This window comes from Seriola dumerili, unplaced genomic scaffold, assembly GCF_002260705.1.
Source record: "Seriola dumerili isolate Sdu_G_001 unplaced genomic scaffold, Sdu_1.0 BDQW01000068.1, whole genome shotgun sequence".
Classification (NCBI taxonomy): domain Eukaryota; kingdom Metazoa; phylum Chordata; class Actinopteri; order Carangiformes; family Carangidae; genus Seriola; species Seriola dumerili.
This window is the reverse complement of record NW_019174323.1, coordinates 11,438,404-11,457,512: the sequence shown is the minus strand read 5'-3', so window position 1 is coordinate 11,457,512 and position 19,109 is coordinate 11,438,404. Positions and strand designations below refer to the sequence as shown.

General features: G+C 43.5%; 3 protein-coding genes across 4 annotated transcripts; 1 reads left to right on the top strand and 2 right to left on the bottom strand.

Annotated features, from left to right (window-relative positions):
* The first annotated feature begins 47 nt into the window (after positions 1–47).
* On the top strand, positions 48–8,845 carry LOC111219982 (eukaryotic translation initiation factor 3 subunit C). Of its 2 annotated transcripts, none has more exons than XM_022742880.1 (23): positions 48–173; positions 1,169–1,286; positions 1,373–1,438; positions 1,532–1,721; positions 1,855–1,980; positions 2,273–2,324; positions 2,859–2,983; positions 3,112–3,242; positions 3,498–3,651; positions 3,937–4,040; positions 4,214–4,355; positions 4,641–4,766; positions 5,076–5,169; positions 5,259–5,446; positions 5,662–5,886; positions 5,988–6,179; positions 6,575–6,746; positions 6,843–7,002; positions 7,226–7,291; positions 7,472–7,559; positions 7,740–7,905; positions 8,133–8,174; positions 8,424–8,845. In XM_022742880.1, exons 2-23 carry the CDS (start codon positions 1,189–1,191, stop codon positions 8,501–8,503), a joined length of 2,787 nt encoding a protein of 928 aa, XP_022598601.1. In that variant the 5' UTR covers positions 48–173; positions 1,169–1,188; the 3' UTR covers positions 8,504–8,845. The 2 variants fall into 2 exon arrangements, with proteins under 2 accessions (XP_022598601.1, XP_022598600.1); XM_022742879.1 differs by having other exon boundaries at positions 48–177.
* Positions 8,846–9,134: 289 nt separating this feature from the next.
* Positions 9,135–13,984, bottom strand: prodh2 (proline dehydrogenase 2). The gene is made up of 11 exons (XM_022742881.1): positions 13,920–13,984; positions 13,170–13,647; positions 12,692–12,882; positions 12,240–12,366; positions 11,674–11,745; positions 11,490–11,570; positions 11,190–11,333; positions 10,923–11,089; positions 10,532–10,642; positions 10,033–10,121; positions 9,135–9,831 (listed from the first exon to the last, which is right to left on the bottom strand). The coding sequence occupies exons 2-11, from the start codon at positions 13,395–13,397 to the stop codon at positions 9,662–9,664; spliced, it is 1,380 nt and encodes a 459-aa protein (XP_022598602.1). The 5' UTR covers positions 13,398–13,647; positions 13,920–13,984; the 3' UTR covers positions 9,135–9,661.
* A 1,471-nt stretch (positions 13,985–15,455) lies between these two features.
* On the bottom strand, positions 15,456–19,091 carry LOC111220369 (T-box transcription factor TBX6-like). Its single transcript, XM_022743437.1, has 8 exons — positions 19,022–19,091; positions 18,336–18,549; positions 17,875–18,142; positions 17,640–17,783; positions 17,427–17,497; positions 17,265–17,323; positions 16,850–17,147; positions 15,456–16,719 (listed from the first exon to the last, which is right to left on the bottom strand). Exons 1-8 carry the CDS (start codon positions 19,089–19,091, stop codon positions 15,456–15,458), a joined length of 2,388 nt encoding a protein of 795 aa, XP_022599158.1.
* Between the last annotated feature and the right edge of the window lie 18 nt (positions 19,092–19,109).

The following is a 19,109-nucleotide window of genomic DNA, read 5'->3' as shown; positions in this document are numbered from 1 at the left end:
ATCTGCTGTGGACCTTCCCTATGCCTTGTTGATCTACAGCGCACTTCCTTTCCTGACGCAAGTGCCCGGCAAGGCTGCTGCACGCCTTTATTTTGTGGCCGCTGTACAGCAAAACTGGATTTTATAACGACTCAAAGTGGACAGACACACAACGGGATAACTTTTACAAGGACGTAGGTAAGTTTGCCTCAATGTTTGATTAAAGTGTATGATAATTATTCGTTTTAGAGACGTGTATTCGCCGGTTGCACATGAGGGGAGGCCCGGCGCTCCTTCTCCGGTGGTGCTAACGTTAGCATAGCAACAACCCCGCGCCACGTTAGTTCGCGTTTTATTATCAGATATAACTCAGTGGTGGCATGTTAATTAATAGACTACTGTATGTTTTATATCGCATAGATTATTTTTATAAAACGGTGGAATATCTGTAGCTTGAAATGCATTTGGGTGATCAGTTATATTGTCTGATTGTAGCCGATCCATCTGTCAAAGCTAGATAACGTTTTTCTAAAATGAAGGTTGTTGCATATAGCACGCAGCCTACAGACGTAGGATGCTAACTCAACCAGCAGCCCCGTTTACTTTTGTCTGGAAAACTGCACCTTTCACTGGAAGCATGCCAAACTACACTTTAAAATGTTTACACTGGCTCTCAAAGTCTCGAAAGTGTGCATTACCATCGCACAGTGAAGCATCTCAAACAGACATGAATTTATTTTTGGCTAGCCAAACAACGTATATCTTGACAACAGTGCAGTGAATTCTGTTTCTCCTCCGTTATACGTGTCGAAACAGCAACAAACTGTTTTGTGATGTCTCACATAGTCTTGTTCCAGTCCTAAATGTTAGTTTCTCCAGTTAGTGTGTGTTGGCAATGTTGTTTAAAAACTCTAACCAGAGGTAGTAATTTAAATGGAAAGGTGAAATCCACCTTCTTAACTGGAAGTAGCTTTTAGCTTAGGGATATCATTTTAGTCTTGCCTTCATGAGTAATAATGAATGTATTCAATGATAAGAAAACGAGTCTTTATTTACATCTTATTTATAGTAGTAAGCAAAAACAGCTTCTACAATATCAAATATTCTCATTTCATATTCCATAGATGTCCGCAAATCGGCTGTATTTTTGCAAATACTATTTCTCACACATGTGATTTTGTCTTTACAGATTGACAGCTTTCTTCAGCAATGTCTCGTTTCTTTGCCACCGGGTCTGACAGTGAGTCAGAGGAGTCCTCATCTGGAAGTGAGATCACCCCCAAAGCACCCGGGACAACTTTCAAGCAGTCAGTGCAGTTTACCATAAATCCCATTATCAGGACTCAAACTGTACTTTTTATACTGATCTTACACATCCATGTTGTTTTCACAGGTCCTTGCTTCTTAGTGATGATGAGGAAGACACTAAGAGAGTGGTGCGCAGCGCCAAAGACAAAAGGTTGGTGTGGTATCTTGTAAGCAGTATAACTTTTAAACTGTACAGATTGTTTTAGCAATTTTTGTTTTAAATACATTTATTCTTAAATCTCAGATTTGAGGAGTTGACCAACCTCATCAAGACTATCCGCAATGCTATGAAGATTCGTGACATGGCCAAATGTCTGGAAGAGTTTGAGCAGTTATGTCGAGCCTTCCTCAAAAGCAAAAATATAGTGGACAAAGAGGGTGTTCCTGCTTTTTATATCCGCCTTCTGGCCGACCTGGAGGACTATCTGAACCAGGTTTGTAATTTAACATGTTTGTTGCTTTGCTTGTAGCTAAAAAAAAGGATGTTAACCCTGGTTAATGCAGTCTTACATTTGTAATGTTCCACTTTTTCAGTACTTGAAATAATTAACATCATTTTCTTTCCAGCTGTGGGAGGACAAAGAGGGCAAGAAGAAGATGAACAAAAACAACGCAAAAGCCCTTAGTACACTGCGTCAGAAGATCCGCAAGTACAACAGAGATTATGAGACAGAAATCGCTGCGTACAAGGAGGTAAATAAGGAAACTTTCCCTCCATGGTTCTGGGCTTCAGATCATAGAGAAAGCTTTCTTGATTAGAGCAAACAGCTAGCTGCTTCAATCTGCAGATCTGCAGAATAGATCCATGTGTTGCCCATTTAACAAGGTACTTAACCCCTCCAGTGAAACTTAAATGGTCAACAGATCACACTGTGGTTGTAATTGGCAGTGTCAAAAATATAAATGTAACAACTGGGCAATGCTGCAAAAGCGCATCCTGACAACAGTAAGAGAAATTTCTCAATGTCTTCTCTCTGTCTGTTAGAACCCACAGGAGTCTGCAGATGAAGAGGAGGAGAAGGAGCCAGAGGATTCTGGTAAGTTTGCTGTTACGTGTTTTTATGTTAAACCAAAAGAACTCTATAAAAGCATCCAAGAAATTAAACAAACTGCAAAGTGTTCATGGGTGAAATATGTTTACATATAGAATAGGTTTGAAGCCTGTCAGAGTCCTGTACCTATTCCTAGATCATTGGACAAACTACAAAGTCACAAAAGTATATGTCTGTCTGTTCTCAGTGCTATTTATGTAAAGATGGGTACAGTTTCGTGAATCAAGATCATATGTGATCTCAAATTGGAGTTTCATTAAATCTACAAATTCAGAAAACAGTTAGATTTACAAAGACGGTAACAGTATTTTGTTTTATCACCTCAAAGAGTCTGTATTTAGTTCTTTATTTACCAAATGAAACAATAATAATTACTAGTAATCCCATATTTTAATTCTATACTAAACTCTGTTGCAAAACATAAATAATTTTTATACTTGCTATCAAGATAAGACAGTGGTTATGCTGAATAAGTGCAAGCATCATCTCTATAATTCATCCTAATTTTTGTTCCACAAGGCTCCTCTTCTGACAGTGATGCCGAGGGAGGTGATGATGGTGTATCAGCCAAGTCCTTCTTGAAGAAAAAGCCTGAAGCTGCTCCAGAGGCCAGCAAGTTCCTCAAGTCTGCCAAGGGATCTGGGGTAAGAGGGCGGCATACCATATAAGAATGTACTACAGAGAGAACAATGAGAGAACCTGGTGCTAATTTCTGTGCTCATGAACTCCTGTGTGAGAGGACACCTGTGCTAATGAGTTTTTCTCATGACAGGATGAGTCCTCTTCTAGTGATGAGGATGATGATGATGAAGACTGGGGCTCAGACACAATAGACAGTGGCAGCGAGAGCTCAGATGAAGGGGAGGGAAAGAGCGCTTCCCTGGCTGTGGTCTTCCTCAAGAAGTGAGTCTCCCTCTACACTTTTTTTTGTTTTGTTTTCCAACAGAAAAAAATCAGGGATGAAGCATGCAGCGCTGAATCATTTCCAGTTACTTATTTTTTCACTCATTCTGCGACATTTTAAAGACAAAAAATTTTCATTTAATGGGAATTAAGTGAAGTTGTCAAATCAAAGAATGGCAAGTAATTGCTTCCTTTCCTACACCAGCATTTAACCTTTAAATACCGTACTTCGACTCACTCTGTGTCTGTCCTCAGGACCCAGGAAACTGAGAAGTCCAGCGAAAAGAAGATTCAGAAGAAGAAGAAGCCCAAGAAGAAAGAGCGGCTAGAGGAGGAGGCTGAGGAGGAGGGAGGAGAGGAGGTTGAGGGAGGCTGGGAGAAGGTGAAGGGAGGCGTCCCCCTGGTCAAGGTAAAGAGACAGTGACACAAGCATTTTCAGATTTACTGCTATCACATCACATCATCTACATCAAGATGGAACAATAGATGTGCTTATATCCATATTTGTCTTTGCCACAATTTCTTTGTCTCAGGGCAGAAATATTCAGTTATGGTAAAAAGGGTCATGATAAACTGTCATAGACAATTGTACGTGATTTAAAAATATCAATGAGCTGGTATAGAACAGTTAGTCTCAAAGGAAACCACCACATAATATGGATCAACAAATCAATACTTATGTTCATTCTATCAGGAAAAGCCTAAGATGTTTGCCAAAGGCACAGAGATCAACACAGCAGTGGTGGTGAAGAAGCTGAATGAGATCCTGCAAGCCAGAGGCAAAAAGGGCACAGACAGGTAACACTGCATCATTCACTGAAGCTCTTTGTATTCATAATTAAAAAAAACGGGTATTGATAACTATTCTTAATGATGTTATGGACAATTAAATTCATTATTAGTATTAAAAACAAAATTCCTGACTAACCAGTGAAAAACAACCAAGTTCCTTATTTTTCTCCCTGTAACAGGGCTGCCCAGATTGAACTGCTCCATGCTCTGGCAGCCATCGCTGCTGAGAATAACTTGGGCCAAGGTATCCTGGTCAAGATTAAGTTCAACATCATTGCTTCCCTGTATGACTACAACCCCAACTTGGCAGCTTTCATGAAGGTAGGAGCGACTGTTTTTCTAAATGTTACAACATGGAAATGCTTGAAAAATTATTCTAAAGGATTTGCATAAAACAAAATAAAGACCCAGTATGCATATTTATATTTTTGGCCCATTAGAATTTGTTATAATATTTGATGTTATAAATGATCAAATTCTGAACCAGCATAGGAAACCTGTGCTTAAATGATGCAAAATATGTTTAATTGTCTGTTTAAATGTCTTAGAAGCAGAACTCCTAATCCTGGTGTTTTCAAATTGAATCATTCTGGCTGTTTTCTTCAGGCCGATATGTGGAAGAAGTGCCTGGATTGTATAGATGAGCTGCTGGACATCCTCTTTGAGCACAACAACATCTTCATCGGGGAGAACATTGCAGAGGACAGTGAGAATCTGGCCGTCTCCGAACAGGTATCTCATCCTTTTTCTGTTTTGTTTTTCATTCCTGGTATTTTTGGATGGCAGCTTGTTCTGGTTGCCGGGTAACCCATCCCAAAACTGAATCCCTGAAACCGCACCTTTGCATCTGTATTTTTATCATCTGTGTTGTCTGCATTATTGTAATTTATGGAAGCATCGTCATTTGTATATTTTAACTAACATGGGAATAGTTTACCTCCTGAACAAACTGCATAATATGTGGCTGTGTGTTGAAAGCCCAGATAGATGATGGCATTGCAAAAAATAAATACTTATTTCTTTATTGTGTGCGTCTGTCAGCCATTCAGGGTGCGTGGCTGCGTCTTAACGCTGGTGGAGAGGATGGATGAAGAGTTTACCAAGATCATGCAGAACACTGATCCCCACTCACAAGGTGAGCTATACCAGAAAACAGACTCAAGACGACAACTCTCAAAAGCTCTTCCTAGTAGCTCATTATTGTGTTTTCTGTTCTTTCTCCAGAATATGTTGACAATCTGAAGGATGAGGGACGGGTTTGTGGCATCATTGACCGGCTGCTGGACTACTTGGAGAACAAGGGCAGCACAGAGGAGATTTGCCGCATCTATCTGCGCAGGATCATGCACACCTACTACAAGTTTGACTACAAGGCCCACCGGCGCAGCCTGGGCATCCAGGGAGAGACCAAGGTGAGAAAAAGCACAGAAGTGATACAGCAGACTTGACAGACATCAATACATCTTCAGTGTGACAAGGAAAAAAGTTGTAAATGACCCAAATCAAGAAAAGTCAGCGTAGGGCATCAAGTGGATGTGAATTTGTTAATGTGTCTGGTCTCGAGCTTGTTTGTGAGGTCATTAGTGAGTGCAGTGAGTTGATTCGGGCCTCTCTGTCCGTTGTGTAGTCCGAGCAGGACCAGGAGGAGAGCGAGGGGGAGGACAGCGCTGTGATCATGGACCGTCTCTGCAAGTTCATCTACGCCAAGGATCGCACCGACCGTATCCGTACCTGTGCTATCCTCTGCCACATTTACCACCACGCTCTGCATTCACGCTGGTACCAGGCCCGCGACCTGATGCTGATGAGCCACCTGCAGGACAACATCCAGCACGCTGACCCACCTGTACAGGTAGGCAGTCAGACGCAACCCTACACAAGAGGACTTATTTAGTTGCAAGATTAAACCCTAAATGAGAATACTAACCCCCTGTTTGTTTTTGTTTTTCCTAGATCCTTTACAACAGAACCATGGTCCAACTGGGCATCTGCGCTTTTAGGCAGGGCATGATTAAAGATGCCCACAATGCCCTGCTGGATATCCAGTCCTCTGGCCGCGCCAAGGAGCTGCTGGGTCAGGGTCTGCTCATGAGGAACATGCAGGAGAGGAACGCCGAGCAGGAGAAAATTGAAAAGAGAAGACAAGTAAGTCCAACAGAAGCAGTAAAATGATGTCTTCGATCATGTTTAGGTGTGTTTTTCTTATTGTTAACGATCTTTATTTTATCTAATTTTATCGAATAAATTAGCAGATTAAATTCTGACATTGGATCTAACCAAGAAGAACGTTTTTTTACAATTGATGTTTTTAAACTTTAACTAAATTTTTCCAGTATTTTATGTGAAGCAGCTGTAACAAAAAACACTTTTAACACAGGTAACAAATGGCTAAGATGATTTGTTATTCTGCCACAACTGTGGACCAGATGAGCTTGATATGAATTCCTGTGTCAGTGAACATCTCAATGGAGCTACCACTTAAAGACCAGGCTTGATGTGAGATTGTATCATAACATTGCTGTGAACCCTCCCCCCAAAAGGTGCCATTCCATATGCACATCAACCTGGAGCTGCTGGAGTGTGTGTACCTGGTGTCAGCCATGCTGCTGGAAATCCCCTACATGGCCGCCCATGAGTTTGATGCCCGCCGCAGGATGATCAGCAAGCAGTTCCATCACCAGCTGAGGGTGGGAGAGAGACAGCCACTGCTGGGTACGCTACGATGTCATCTAATTACTCTTTACATCAGGATGTTGAATCCATAGAGAAAAACCAGAGAGGATAACAGTAGTTGCCTTTGTCCTCCAGGACCCCCAGAGAGCATGAGGGAGCACGTGGTGGCCGCCAGCAAGGCCATGAAGATGGGAGACTGGCGTACCTGCCACTCATTCATCATCAATGAGAAGATGAACAGTAAGGTGTGGGACCTGTTTCCTGAGACTCAGCGAGTACGCGAGATGCTTGTCAGGTGAGAAGAGACCATTATTATCATCCATCTCTAAATGTATCTTCATTCAGTCTTATCAGGTAGCATGGTTTTGTGCTGTGTGGTATTCCCAGTTACTTCTGGTAGCTGTTGTGATGTAGATTGTGTTACAAGTTATGTCTTAATGATCTGAGAACTCAGGATTGTTTACAAATAGAAATTCATTCTGCTGCCCTTTATAACTTCAATACAATGAATTTTACAGGAAGATCCAAGAGGAGTCTCTGAGGACTTATCTGTTCACGTACAGCAGCGTGTACGACTCCATCAGGTAAGATACATTACATTTTTAACAGTGCTAGTGTCGATCAATACTAAAGTACTTTGAGCTTTCAGCTGAAGCTTCAGTTTGTATCCACCCAAGCTCAACTTCAACAGTGTCTCAATGTGAAAGTTTTTATTTTTTAATGGAAAAAACGAGTGTCGATATAATTTTTGTCTGTTCCTCCAGCATGGAGACACTATCTGAGATGTTTGAGTTGGAGATACCCACAGTTCACAGCATCATCAGCAAGATGATCATCAACGAGGAGCTGATGGTGAGTGTCATGGCTTCTCTGTTCTGTGAATTTTAATCAGAATAGATGCAACAGAATATCTCAAATGGGATTTCTGCTGCATCTTTACATGTACAAAACTAGTTTCCATTTGTGTAATTTAGTTTTTTTTCCAATTAATGGCAAATGTTTTTTTTTTTTTTTTTTGTCACCTCCCAACAGGCATCACTTGACCAGCCCACACAGACTGTTGTGATGCACCGCACAGAGCCCACCTCCCTGCAGAACATGGCTCTGCAGCTCGCTGAGAAACTGGGCGGCTTGGTGGAGAACAACGAGCGCGTCTTCGACCTCAAACAGGGTGTCTACGGAGGCTACTTCAACAGAGGTCAGTTTAGACAACACACTCCACTGTATGCCATATATACCATACATGTATGTATGTTATGTCCCTGTAAGTCAATGACCATAAGTCACATTGAAGTACTTCTCCAAAGATATGATTATTACATCTTTTAAATTTCCCGGAACATCTCGTTTGCTCTCTTTGCTTTTATAGGTTGAATAGTGCTTTCTTGGGAAAAAAATGGTAACTGGTTGTTGTTTGCATTACAGATCAAAAAGGTGGCTACCAACAGAAACAGTCCTACCAGAGAGGTATGTTAAGCCACACTGAGGCTGCACAACATCCCACTGATCTTCTGCAGAGGCTGTTCGCTGTTTATTCATTGCTCCTGTTGCTGTAACTTGAGTTTGTTTGCATTAGAATGTCAGATTAAGAATAAGGCAGCTATTTTTAAATAGTTCCATTTGAAGCTGTAAACCTTGTGAAAGTGTTTTTTGTTTTGTCATTTGTTTAGATGCTGCCGTGTCAACTCATTGATAATCATGTTTTCCTCTTCACAGATCAGAAAGGTGGATATCAGCAGAAACAGGGGGGCTACCAGCGAGGCGGCTACAGAAATCAAAACCAAAGCAACTACTGAGCTTGGACCGTGTGGATTTCAGTCTTGCCACCTGAATTAGTCTTCATTCCATAACAACCACCACCTGGGTTTCTGTGCTTGGCACTTGGCCGTGTGCTGTTCTCTCTCATTTGACTCAAAACTGATCCTGAAATAGCTGAAAGTCATTGCAGCACAAGCCTTTCTCACTGTAACTGCATGGGGTGATATTCCAGTACATGAAGAGTTTTAAGGTTATTGATGATAGAACATTGTACAAAAAGGGCATTGCAGTGTGGCTAGCTTGTGGCAGTGCAGTCAGACGATAGACGCTTCAAGTATTGTTGACTTATACTTAACAAATAAACAATAATAAACAGTGAATTTTGAGTTTTCTTTTTGGCAAAGAGAGCTAGAGTTCAAACAAAGCGACATGACTGTTTAAGGCTGTCAGGCAGAATTTGTGCACAAGCTAATACACAGATTTCTAAGTATCAAAAGACGATACCTCTGATAAATCACACTAATGAAGATACAGAACACGCAGAAGAGAATCATCCTGAAATAGATTTTCCATAGCCTTAAAAACCTCACACTAGAAACTCAGGTTTAGATTGTGGACAGTACAGGGTCAAGTCATGGTAATATTTCTCAATACTTAAGATGAAGTGAAGATACAAGCTGAAGGAGCTGGTTTTTACTTTTATAGTGATGTGTTTAGTGATACTCAGTCACTGAAAAACAGCTTTTGTTGTTGTGATGTCTTTGTTATTAAATGCATAACTAATGAAATGTGCAGCTGGGCAGGCAAAAAGGAAATAAGTATTCCATACATCTATGTAGTTTATTACTATAAAAGAGACATTGACAGTTTTCAATGTACAGCAGCAATATCACATGTATTGAAATGCATTTTTATACAATTTGTCCATCAAACTTTGCAAAACACATTCTTGCACTTATTCTCAGTTGTCATCAAATCATTGTTTAGAGCTATAGCGTTCATATGGGCTCTTTGGGCATTATAAGCACATATCAAGAGACATGTAAGTATACAAGGGTTTAAAACTGTCCTTTTGTTCAAGTGTTCTCATGTGGCTTTCTTATTCTAAACATTTCCTAATTGGCAACATTAGTGTGGGTGTTAACACCAACTCTCACACCACTAGCTCCTGTCTGTCTCCCCTCTGTGCTGGTGGCCTACTTGCTCAGGCGGAGTCTCCGACGGAGCTCTTTCCTCAGTAGGTCCCTCTCTTTGCGGATTCCCTGCAACACGGTGCGATTCTCCTGAGCCCGACGCACCAGGTAGGGCAGCGTGTCCTCCACTGAGCCGTATGGTACTGACTTGTACACAGCGTAACCCTCCTTAGCTGGAGGGAAGAGGAGAGGGACATGAGAGAAAACTAAAAAAAAAAAAAGACTTGAACATATTAATCATTAAAGATCATCATGCCCATAGCAGTTTAAACAAGGAGAGGCTGGGTGGTCAGAGCTCCTGCAATTGAAGGTTTCCAGCTTCAGTCCCAACAGCAGCTGCGTTTCATGTCATGAACTTTATGATAACAGCTCACCAAGAGTGAGGGAGACGTGATCACACATGCCCAGCAGCTGGCCGAAACACACTGCACCTCCATCTTTGTCTATCCCCAACTCTTCCATCCTGAGGACGATGTACACAACAGCTACATCATAGACAGCAGTGGTACCCGACCCGGGGCTTGAGACCCCCATTATGGGTCACAAGATAAGTTTGAGGGGCCGTGATCGCTCTCCACCAATTTCACATCGCTTTTAATGAGATCACTAACAATCAATGAGCAAACACATTTTGTTTTAGGGGGTCACAAGCCATAAAGGTTGGGAACCACTGACACACAGCATCAAGTGACTTTCACATGAAGCTGAGATCATTGTAGGGAGACAAATATTTCATTTTCACACATAAAGAAAAAACTGAATTATCGCAGACTTAATATTGTTGCCATGGTAAGCTGCCTGGAGTGGTACTCTCTATATCATAGTTATCTAATGTCAATGACACCATGTGATTTTCACTTCACGTGGTCTGACCGTTTGGCGGCTCGTCTCACTGACTCCTCGTTGTGAGTGGCGACTATGATCCTGTAGCGCTCGGGTTTCTGGGATATGACTTCCAGCATCACATCCAGAGAGCCGTTATAACTGCACAAACACAAGTGAACAGATGAAATGAGTCAGACTCAGGCTCAATGTCGGGAAATGATGCATGTGTTTTTCAGTCAGTTTACCACAGGCCTTCATCCCATACCATTAGCAAAGCATCTGAGTTGATTTCAATCCTGATAAAAAAGGTTTTTAGTGGAAATCCAGGTAAAAAATAACTGAACCCAGACTTTTAGATTCAGTTTATGTAGTTTATGTTTTGTCATTGTCTGGGATGCCTTTGCCTGATTGTAACTAATGGCTGCTTCCTCCTATCCACCTGTCATTGGTGTCCTCCCAGCACTGGTGGATGGGGTCCAGACAACCCTCTTTCTCTGCCAGCTTCCTCTCTTTGTCCATGTAGGCTCCGCGTACCAGCTTGACTCCCAGACAGAAACCCTCGTCCTTGGACAGACACAGAGCGTCTAACAGGAGGGACCTGGACTCCTGAAAGACGCAGATGGAGAGGGGAGTATTTGATCATGTTTAAGTCTTACAGTATTCACTGCAGGTAAAAGAAATGTTATTTGTAAAAAAAAAAACTTGCCTTCAGGTAACACTGATACGTGTTCCAAATCCAGGAACCATCTTTGTTAAACTTCTTCATCATCGCCATGGTGACAAGAGAGAGGGCGGGGTTCATGTAGGTGTACTCTGCATCAACCAGGACTCGGACTTTGTTTACACTAGCCTAAGAAAGACAAGTAACAGACACATCAGAGGGCTGACCAGGAGCAAATGTGACACAGTGGTGATGCAAAATGATAATTCATTATTCAAAAATAATATCATTATGATGATGTGCTCCCGTGTCAGACACATTTCCCATGAGCCATCGAAGCTGTACCTCTGCTATTTTGTTGAGTCTCTGCAGACCACAGAGGAAGTGGGCGACTTCACTTTCATCTAAACCGGGGAAATTGATTGGCTGAAAGAGGCAGTTCAAAGGTCATTCAACATCAGAATCCGCCCCCAATGTTGTAAATATATCTGTGTATATATTGAATTATTTTGATGGAATGTGGACGCACCTCTCCATCCATGGCTCTCACAACGAGATTCAGGTCATATGGTTGTTGTGTGATCAGGGTTGTGAGTTTCACCTTGATACAATCAGTACAGACTTATCACAATCTATCACTGTAGAAAGAGAGTATATGCTGGGAAATACTGGGGGAGGTTCACAGCTGTGAACACTGAAGTGTGTATTTTTATCTCTTTTTTTGCCATGTGTTTGAACTACATTCTGCAACTGTTTGGCTCAGGTCCACCACACAGTGTATCCGGGTGGCCTTATGGTCAAATGGCCTTGGAAAACTGGGGATTTCACAACTGGTTTTCCTTACAACAAAAACATCAATAGTACTGACAATAAATATCACTGGTATCTGACCAAATTTAAATGTCAAAGCCCAAAGCCTCTACTGAAAATGGAAAGAAATAGCATTTGAAATGTAATTAAAAATGTCTTTCTTCCTTTTTTTTTGCATATTTACATAAAATATGTTAGTACGAGTTCAACTGAAAATTAACTTGAAACTAATTTCCCCAGAAACATTATGAATGGTGACTCTGAGCTGGAAAACATTGTCCTCACACACAGCTCCGGGCTGAGCAGGGCTGTGATCTTCAGCTGCATCATGGGGTCTCTGCTCCAGGCGTTGCTGTGGGACATTCGCACACATTCCAGCATGGCCTCCATGTTGTCGTCATATCTCTTCTCTCTGGAGGTGATAAACGGTAACATGAGGTTGTGATAGACTTCACTTTTAAACATGAAGCTGAGCCGCAATGTGTTAAAGTGGATGAGTATGAGGTTCATGTGTTCTGCTTGAGATATACAGGCAGACAGGAAGTAGCATAGACTGCTTTTCAGTTAAGATGTTCAGTTCAGATGATACATTTTGCACATTTTAACATCATAATACAGACAAGATCTGTGCAGTGGCTGCAGTAAAGTCAAGTGCAGCAATAAATGAAGCAAATGTTTATTCCTCCCCTTCATTTAAAATGAATCCACCTGATAAAAGACGTGAAGATGAGACATACCCTGTGCTTTCTCCAAGATCCTCCTCGATAGGTACCGCCAGCATGGGCCTCAGCCCCAGCAAGCTCATCTTCTCCATGGACTGAGAGATTTCTCTCTCATTCTCTCCGGCCACAAACTGAGCATACACAGTGGGCCGCAGCAGCAAGGAAAACCCCCTCCTCCCCAGGAGGGTGCGTGCTACAGACATTAGCTGAAAGAAGAAGAGATGAAAAAGAGGAATTTTGATGTTTTTCTCACCGAGAGTCCTGCCTTATTTTGTGCATTACTGAAGTCAGACAGATGTACAAAGTGTGCAACATTACACTAAAGGATCAACTATCAAACTAAGGAATCAGTTGTAAAGAAACATCACAGTCAGAGCCTTGGCAACATCATTGTAAAAGATAAATCTAGAGAAGAATAAGTCCCTGCCTCTGTGACTCTTTTTTGCCTTATTTTCCTCCATACGATGATCATGAGTGAAACATTATGTCTCACCTTCCCACAGTGGTTAACCAGCACAGGGAAGGAGCAGAGGCGGAAGATTCCCAGAGCACGGAGCAGCTCACCCAAACTCTTCACCCTGAAGGCACTGGGATCCTCAAAGGCCAGAGTCGCTGAGAGAAGGTCGGACCGCCTGGCAGCCGCCGTCCTGGGGGCTGCAGTACCCAGCAGCCTCAGCGACAAGAGGTGAGAGAGTGAGGGGCGCAAGCGAGAGCACATCATCGTCCCTGGAGAAGTGTGTGTATGTGGGTCTTTGTTTATGTCACTAACGCAGCTTGCAATTGGCGCTTGGATGATTTGAAATTTCTGTGTAAATCTTCCTTTGTTGTAATTTTAAAGTGTGTGCCCTCTGCTCAGAAGTAGCTGATGTGTGAGTTAAATAGAAATACAATAATCCAGAGTGTCAGAGAGGCGTTATCAGAGTCTGAGAGGTCAGCTCAGGAAGAAGTGATGATCCCCCTCATGTCACAACCTGTTGGAAGAGGAGAAGCAAAAGGACGGCAGCAGTGATTATGCAGTTACCAGCCTCGCTGCATGGAGCTGTCAGTGATCTTGACAAGAATGAACAGTGACAACTAGAGTTCGAAGTGTAGAAAAAGTAGTTTAAAACAGAGCAAAAACGAAACAGCTTCAAGAGCAAGATCAAGTTAAATGAGGTGTCTGTTAGGATCCTCCAAAAGTAACCAAGGCGTATGAAACTGATCATGAAATTGCATAAGAAATAAGTCAGCAGAAGCACCTTACCCTCCCTCCTGAACGTGGCACTCAGAAGACCTAAATGATGAAAAGCTAAGCAGGTGCAATTTGAGGGTTTGTAGGTGAACCAGCAAAATTCATAATCTTTTGCGTTACTCGCTGGTTAATGAGTGACTACCTGAAAAAAAATGAGTAAACATTAAGTTGACCCTTAGCATCAACACACAAGTGAAGCCCCTGAGTTTGCCATCAACTAAACGGGCATTAAAAGCTCATGTTTGATCAATGTTGCTTCTTGCTTTTTCCCCCCTTTTTTGTTGATATCAGAATTTGGATGTTAATTGAAATCCGAGGCAGAGATTCAGATGGTAGACGCTTCAATAATGGGTCAAAGGCAATTATCAGCCTTCTCCTCAATGCATGTATAATTACAATTATGTTTCATAATGTAAAACAGGGCAAAAGTTTAAGCTGTGCTCCATTAGGGATGTTGCAAGAGGAATATTAACAATTTTTGTACAAGCTTTTGTAAATGCTTATACAAAATATCATTAAGATTAAGTTAAGGACTATTTAATGAAAAAGAAAATCCCTCTGTGACCCACAGAGAAAAGTGGACACATAACGAACATAACAGAGAGCTTGGGTAAATTCGAGGGGTTGGGACCAAGCAAAGCAGCAAAGGAGAGGAAATAATTAACCGCCTGCCGCCATCCTCGTCATGTATCTCTGACCCGACAGACGGACAGAAAGTCTTTTAACAGCGCTCAAATCTTTGCTATGCTGACACTGCTGACAAACCGAGCATCAAAATACTAATCACAAAATGATGCTGATAGAGGTGGAACAGTTTCTCAGCTTCATGACTGAAGGTTTGGGGGGCGCTTATATCCTTGAGTAATCGTGAATGAATTAAGGTCTGATGCGGTCAAAACAATCCGTTAAAAACCTTCTGTTCTGATCTGTTGTAATGCAACGCACTTTGGTATAGAAATGGACAATCTTCTTGCTGGTAAAAGGGTTGACTGACTTCAAAATGACTCAAAATATGTTATGTCATCGCAGCAGAGATGGGGCGGTGGAAAGAGCGAGGTCAGAGGACGTGTTGGAGAGGGGAGATGATTAAATTCATAACACACCAAAGTATGTCTGACATGTTTTCACAATTTTTGGTCAGTATGCTACCCTGCGTTTCTACTGCAAGGAATCATTTTTGTAGTGCACTGAAGAAGACTTTTGTAGTGATTTGTTTGAGATGTAATCCAAAGAGCTAGAGTCAAGTAAAAACTCAATTCGAGTGTATTTCAGCTGAAAAGAATTGAACGACAAAAGCCTGGAAAAGATACATTTTTATTTTTCACACTGGAATGGACATTTGAAAAGAAAATCTTCAACAGCTATTTACAAATTTGGATCAATTCCACACTGTTTATCAGCTCAGTTCATAGGAAGACACTCACACACACACACACACACGCTCACTCACAGTACATTGGGCTACTTGAACTAATGCTACAAATTGCTAAAACCCCTAAAAGCGCTATAAGGCCAAAACATTTTTGTCATCATTAACAATGCTACATTTTAAAACATTGGTCTCGTGCTCATGTCCATCATGTAGGACCCCTGGGGGTGGGCGTGGCCGTGTTGGTGTTGTCTGTACAGATGCCTGAAAGGGATGGAGAGGGACGAGTGAGGGTCCTGACACAGGCGGAGAGGGTAGGACGGAAAGGCTGGGTAGAGGGCCGGGGGAGGGGTGGAGGAGGGAAGAGATGGATCCAGCTGAGGGAGGAGAGACGGGTGGTGCAGCACCATCTCCGGGCGATAGGGGGCAGGGGGGTTGAACTGAGGGATGCCACCTAGTTCAACCGGAGGGTATGAGGAGGACGCAGAAGGATTGGGCAAGTTCTGAGGATGGGCGGTTGGAGTGGAGGAGACGGACTGCTGGAAAGAAGAGGGGACAGCCAAGCAAGAGGAGGGTTGGAAAGGAGGGTGAGGAAGGGAGGATGATGGATGAGTGAAGGAGGAGGGAGGGAAGGCAGCAGCAAGGGAGGGAGCTGGGGCTTGGTGGCTGAGATTTGGGAGGTGCAAGGCAGGGTGGGCAGGGCTGGGAGATACATTTGAAAAGGAGAGATTTTGCATGTGTGGAGGGACAGAGGGGAAGGCGAACGACGTGGCGGCACCGTGGGTGGGTAGGGAGCACGGCAGATTGGGAGCTGGTAGTTGGTTTTGGTTTTGGTTTTGGTTGGGGTGAGGATGAGCAGCAGCTGGAGCAGGATCCGGATTTGGAGGCAGGATATTTGGATAGATAAATGCTGCTGAGCTTTGATCGCTGGGTGAATTATTTCCGCTGGTAACAGGTTCACCCTGCAGTGCCTGACTGGGCTGAGTGAGCAGAGAATGAGCGGATATTTGGTCCTGCAGACCTGTCTGACATGCCGAGGGTGGGGCAGGAAAGGAGGCGTCTGTCGTCGCGTGGGGCCTGATCGTCTCTGGGATGGTGTGATAGGTGTTGGCGGAGGGAGAGGAGGAGGAGGAGGAGGGAAGGAGTGGCTGTGGCGAGGAGGAGTTGGAAGGAGGCGGAGTGGGGAAGGTGAAGGAGGTCTGCTGCAGAGAGGGAGTGGTGGTGGTGGTGGAGGAGGAGAGCGTGGGTGAGGAGGAGAGAATGGAGGGATAGTCGATAGGAGAGATGGAGGGCTGGGGATCGGATGTGTCTGAGGGGTCGGGGACGGGGAGGGAGGGGAAAGAGGAGGATGACTGAGGAAGAGGAGCTGAGGGGAAAGAGGAGGAGTTGGCCTGAGCAGCAGGGAAGCTGGAGGTATAAGCTGCTTCACCCATAGTGTCCGATCTGTGGAGGAGAAAAGGCAAAGAAATCATATTAGATTCAGTTCATTCCTCTAGTGTAATAAAGTGTTTTAGTGGATACAACAATAATGGAGAAATTACACCGTTCATAAACATACATCACACACACCCACCTTTCAATTATACTATTTGCCACCTCGCTCCCCGGTGTGTCCTGCATCCCATTGGCCATGGAAATGCTGATGTCAGACATCTGGGATGCCATGAATGCCTGACCGAGGTCGAGCTGCTGCTCCGGGACCAGCGTGTCCCGATAGGAGGCCTCCTGTGGTCTGTACCCACAGGAGGGATCAGGCAGTGGTGGCAGGGAGGCCAGAGCGAGGGCCTGCAGGTCTGTGCTGCTGGTGGTGGTGGTGGTGGTGGTGGTGGGTTGCGGCAGAAGCTCAGTGGAGTCGCATGGGTCACAGTTCACTGAGGGAGACAGATGGGGAGGTGGAGATGTTTCAGGAGCAGCCAGGCAACAGTTACACTAACAACACTTTCCAAATGAATGATTTAAAGCTGTATAAGTCTGGTTAACCCACTTACCAATATCCAAGGTCTCTGTCAAGACAGTTATTTTGCGCTTCTGTCTTGCATCTCTTTGCCTGCAAAGGAAGGAAAAAAAAGGAGTTTAGATTCTCCACAATATTTATGCAACAATTCGAAGTGTATGTATCTGTATGTGTGTCTTTCTGTGCGGGTCTTTACTTTTTGCTGTTCATGCCATCCTCTCGGAAGCCTTTAGCGAAGGGGTTGGAGTTGATCTTCAGCTCTGTGATCTGAAAACAACAAAAAGAGAGAGAGAGTCTGTTATGAGAGAGAAATATTGTCGGTGCACTGAACTGAACTGCACTTATTGCAGGTGAGTTTGTATAGGAACATTGGCCTCATCTTTCATATAGAAATGTAGTGTTAAGTTACCTTGTTGTTCTGGTAGGCGGTGACTGTGATAAACTGGGTCTCAGGGAAAACAAAGGAGTGCTGCCCTCCGCCCCACCTCAGCACGTCTCTGGCTTCAATTACATGAACCCTGGGCTGGTAGCGATGCAGCGAGTGTAGGATGATCTGGAAATAAAAGAAAAGAGGTTGGCTCCAAGCGCTACAGTGAAGGTCCCATACTGTATTTGTGCTGTGTCAGTCAGCCCGCCGTACTTACATGTCCCTGTGAGTCCAGTGTGTTGTTGGTGAGCTTGGCGAAGTGGAAGGAGATGGTGCGGCTCTGCCAGTGAGCACCTGTGGCGGGGGAGTCTGGGTGGATGAACACCCGGTCTGGCAGCCGAGCTTCCGCCCCGCCAACAGCCTGCCAGCCACCGCCTTGGAAACGATAGCGGGAGTTGTCCACCGGGACGATGTCCAAGAGGAGGATGTAACGTAGAGATGGATTCAGGCCTGACAGCTTCAACCTCAGCCCGGGAAACATTCGTCTAGGAAAGCGAGGACAGTGGAGAAAATTACAAATCACATACTTGTGTTTATTAGCTCACCTTTTTGTCTCTTGTCTTATTGGTCTGGGAGAATTAAAAAAATAAGAATATAAACAAAGGTGCAGGAACCGAGATTGAAGTTAGAGGTCAAGGGTCGGCGCCAATACACATGCACTCTACAGTCTTGTCTCACCTGCCCTTCTTTGTGATGATCATCTCCGTGCCCACCGAGCTGAACTGTTTCCATAAGAACGCGTTCTCCAGGTCCATCTTCACCTCGTCTTTTTGGGTTTTGGTGACAGGCTCATTGGGGACAGGGGGAGGGGCCAGCAGCCTCGGGGGCAGGGCTTTAGCTGCAACGTCACAGGCGGGGGGGTACAGTGGCATGTGGGCAGGAGCCTCCCGTTCTGAAACAACAGGGAAATAGTAAAAACTTAACATTTAAAGAAATACACGTGCATATTTGGAGATTAGAAAGTTATCATCAAGATTTCAATGACCCCATTTTTATACTTCTATTGGAGGCTTTACCATGGCTGTAATCTTATGAATTACAATCAATGTTTAAACAGTTAAGAAAACAATCATTTGGCTGCCAAAAAAATTAATATACTATAAATAAAAGTCTTTAATAATGAAGGAGCATCCAGCTCAGGCTTCAGCCTCAGAGCATCTCTATTCTGAGAGCTGCAAATAAAAACCCCATCACACCCCTGGATTCGCTAAATGACAGTTTCTTCCTCCTGTTGCAGGCGCAGTGGTTGTTCCTTCAAAGAGAAACCTAACTGGTGAGAATGTTTTAGGTACGCTGTTAAAATCTTGGATAATTATTCAAGATTTTCAAAGCAAACTCATGCACACACTCTCCTTCTCACTCACCTCTGTAAAAGCAGTCTCCAATCCTCTGTGGTCCCAGAGCCAAACTGGGATACATCTCCACACTCAGCATTTTCCTTGTCAGTGTTTG

What these genes read in the sequence shown, in the direction of transcription:
- LOC111219982 (XM_022742880.1), top strand. Translation starts at nt 1,189, where the DNA reads ATGTCTCGTTTCTTTGCCACCGGGTCTGACAGTGAGTCAGAGGAGTCC. An exon ending in AAATCGCTGCGTACAAGGAG is followed by an intron (nt 1,981 to 2,272) that starts GTAAATAAGGAA and finishes TCTGTCTGTTAG; the next exon opens with AACCCACAGGAGTCTGCAGA. An exon ending in GCTGTGGTCTTCCTCAAGAA is followed by an intron (nt 3,243 to 3,497) that starts GTGAGTCTCCCT and finishes GTCTGTCCTCAG; the next exon opens with GACCCAGGAAACTGAGAAGT.
- prodh2 (XM_022742881.1), bottom strand. Translation starts at nt 13,397, where the DNA reads ATGATGTGCTCTCGCTTGCGCCCCTCACTCTCTCACCTCTTGTCGCTG. An exon ending in GACTCAACAAAATAGCAGAG is followed by an intron (nt 11,334 to 11,489) that starts GTACAGCTTCGA and finishes TGTCTTTCTTAG; the next exon opens with GCTAGTGTAAACAAAGTCCG. An exon ending in TCACGTCTCCCTCACTCTTG is followed by an intron (nt 9,832 to 10,032) that starts GTGAGCTGTTAT and finishes TCTTCCCTCCAG; the next exon opens with CTAAGGAGGGTTACGCTGTG.
- LOC111220369 (XM_022743437.1), bottom strand. Translation starts at nt 19,091, where the DNA reads ATGCTGAGTGTGGAGATGTATCCCAGTTTGGCTCTGGGACCACAGAGG. An exon ending in GATGGCATGAACAGCAAAAA is followed by an intron (nt 17,324 to 17,426) that starts GTAAAGACCCGC and finishes CTTCCTTTGCAG; the next exon opens with GCAAAGAGATGCAAGACAGA. An exon ending in GCAAATAGTATAATTGAAAG is followed by an intron (nt 16,720 to 16,849) that starts GTGGGTGTGTGT and finishes TCTCCTCCACAG; the next exon opens with ATCGGACACTATGGGTGAAG.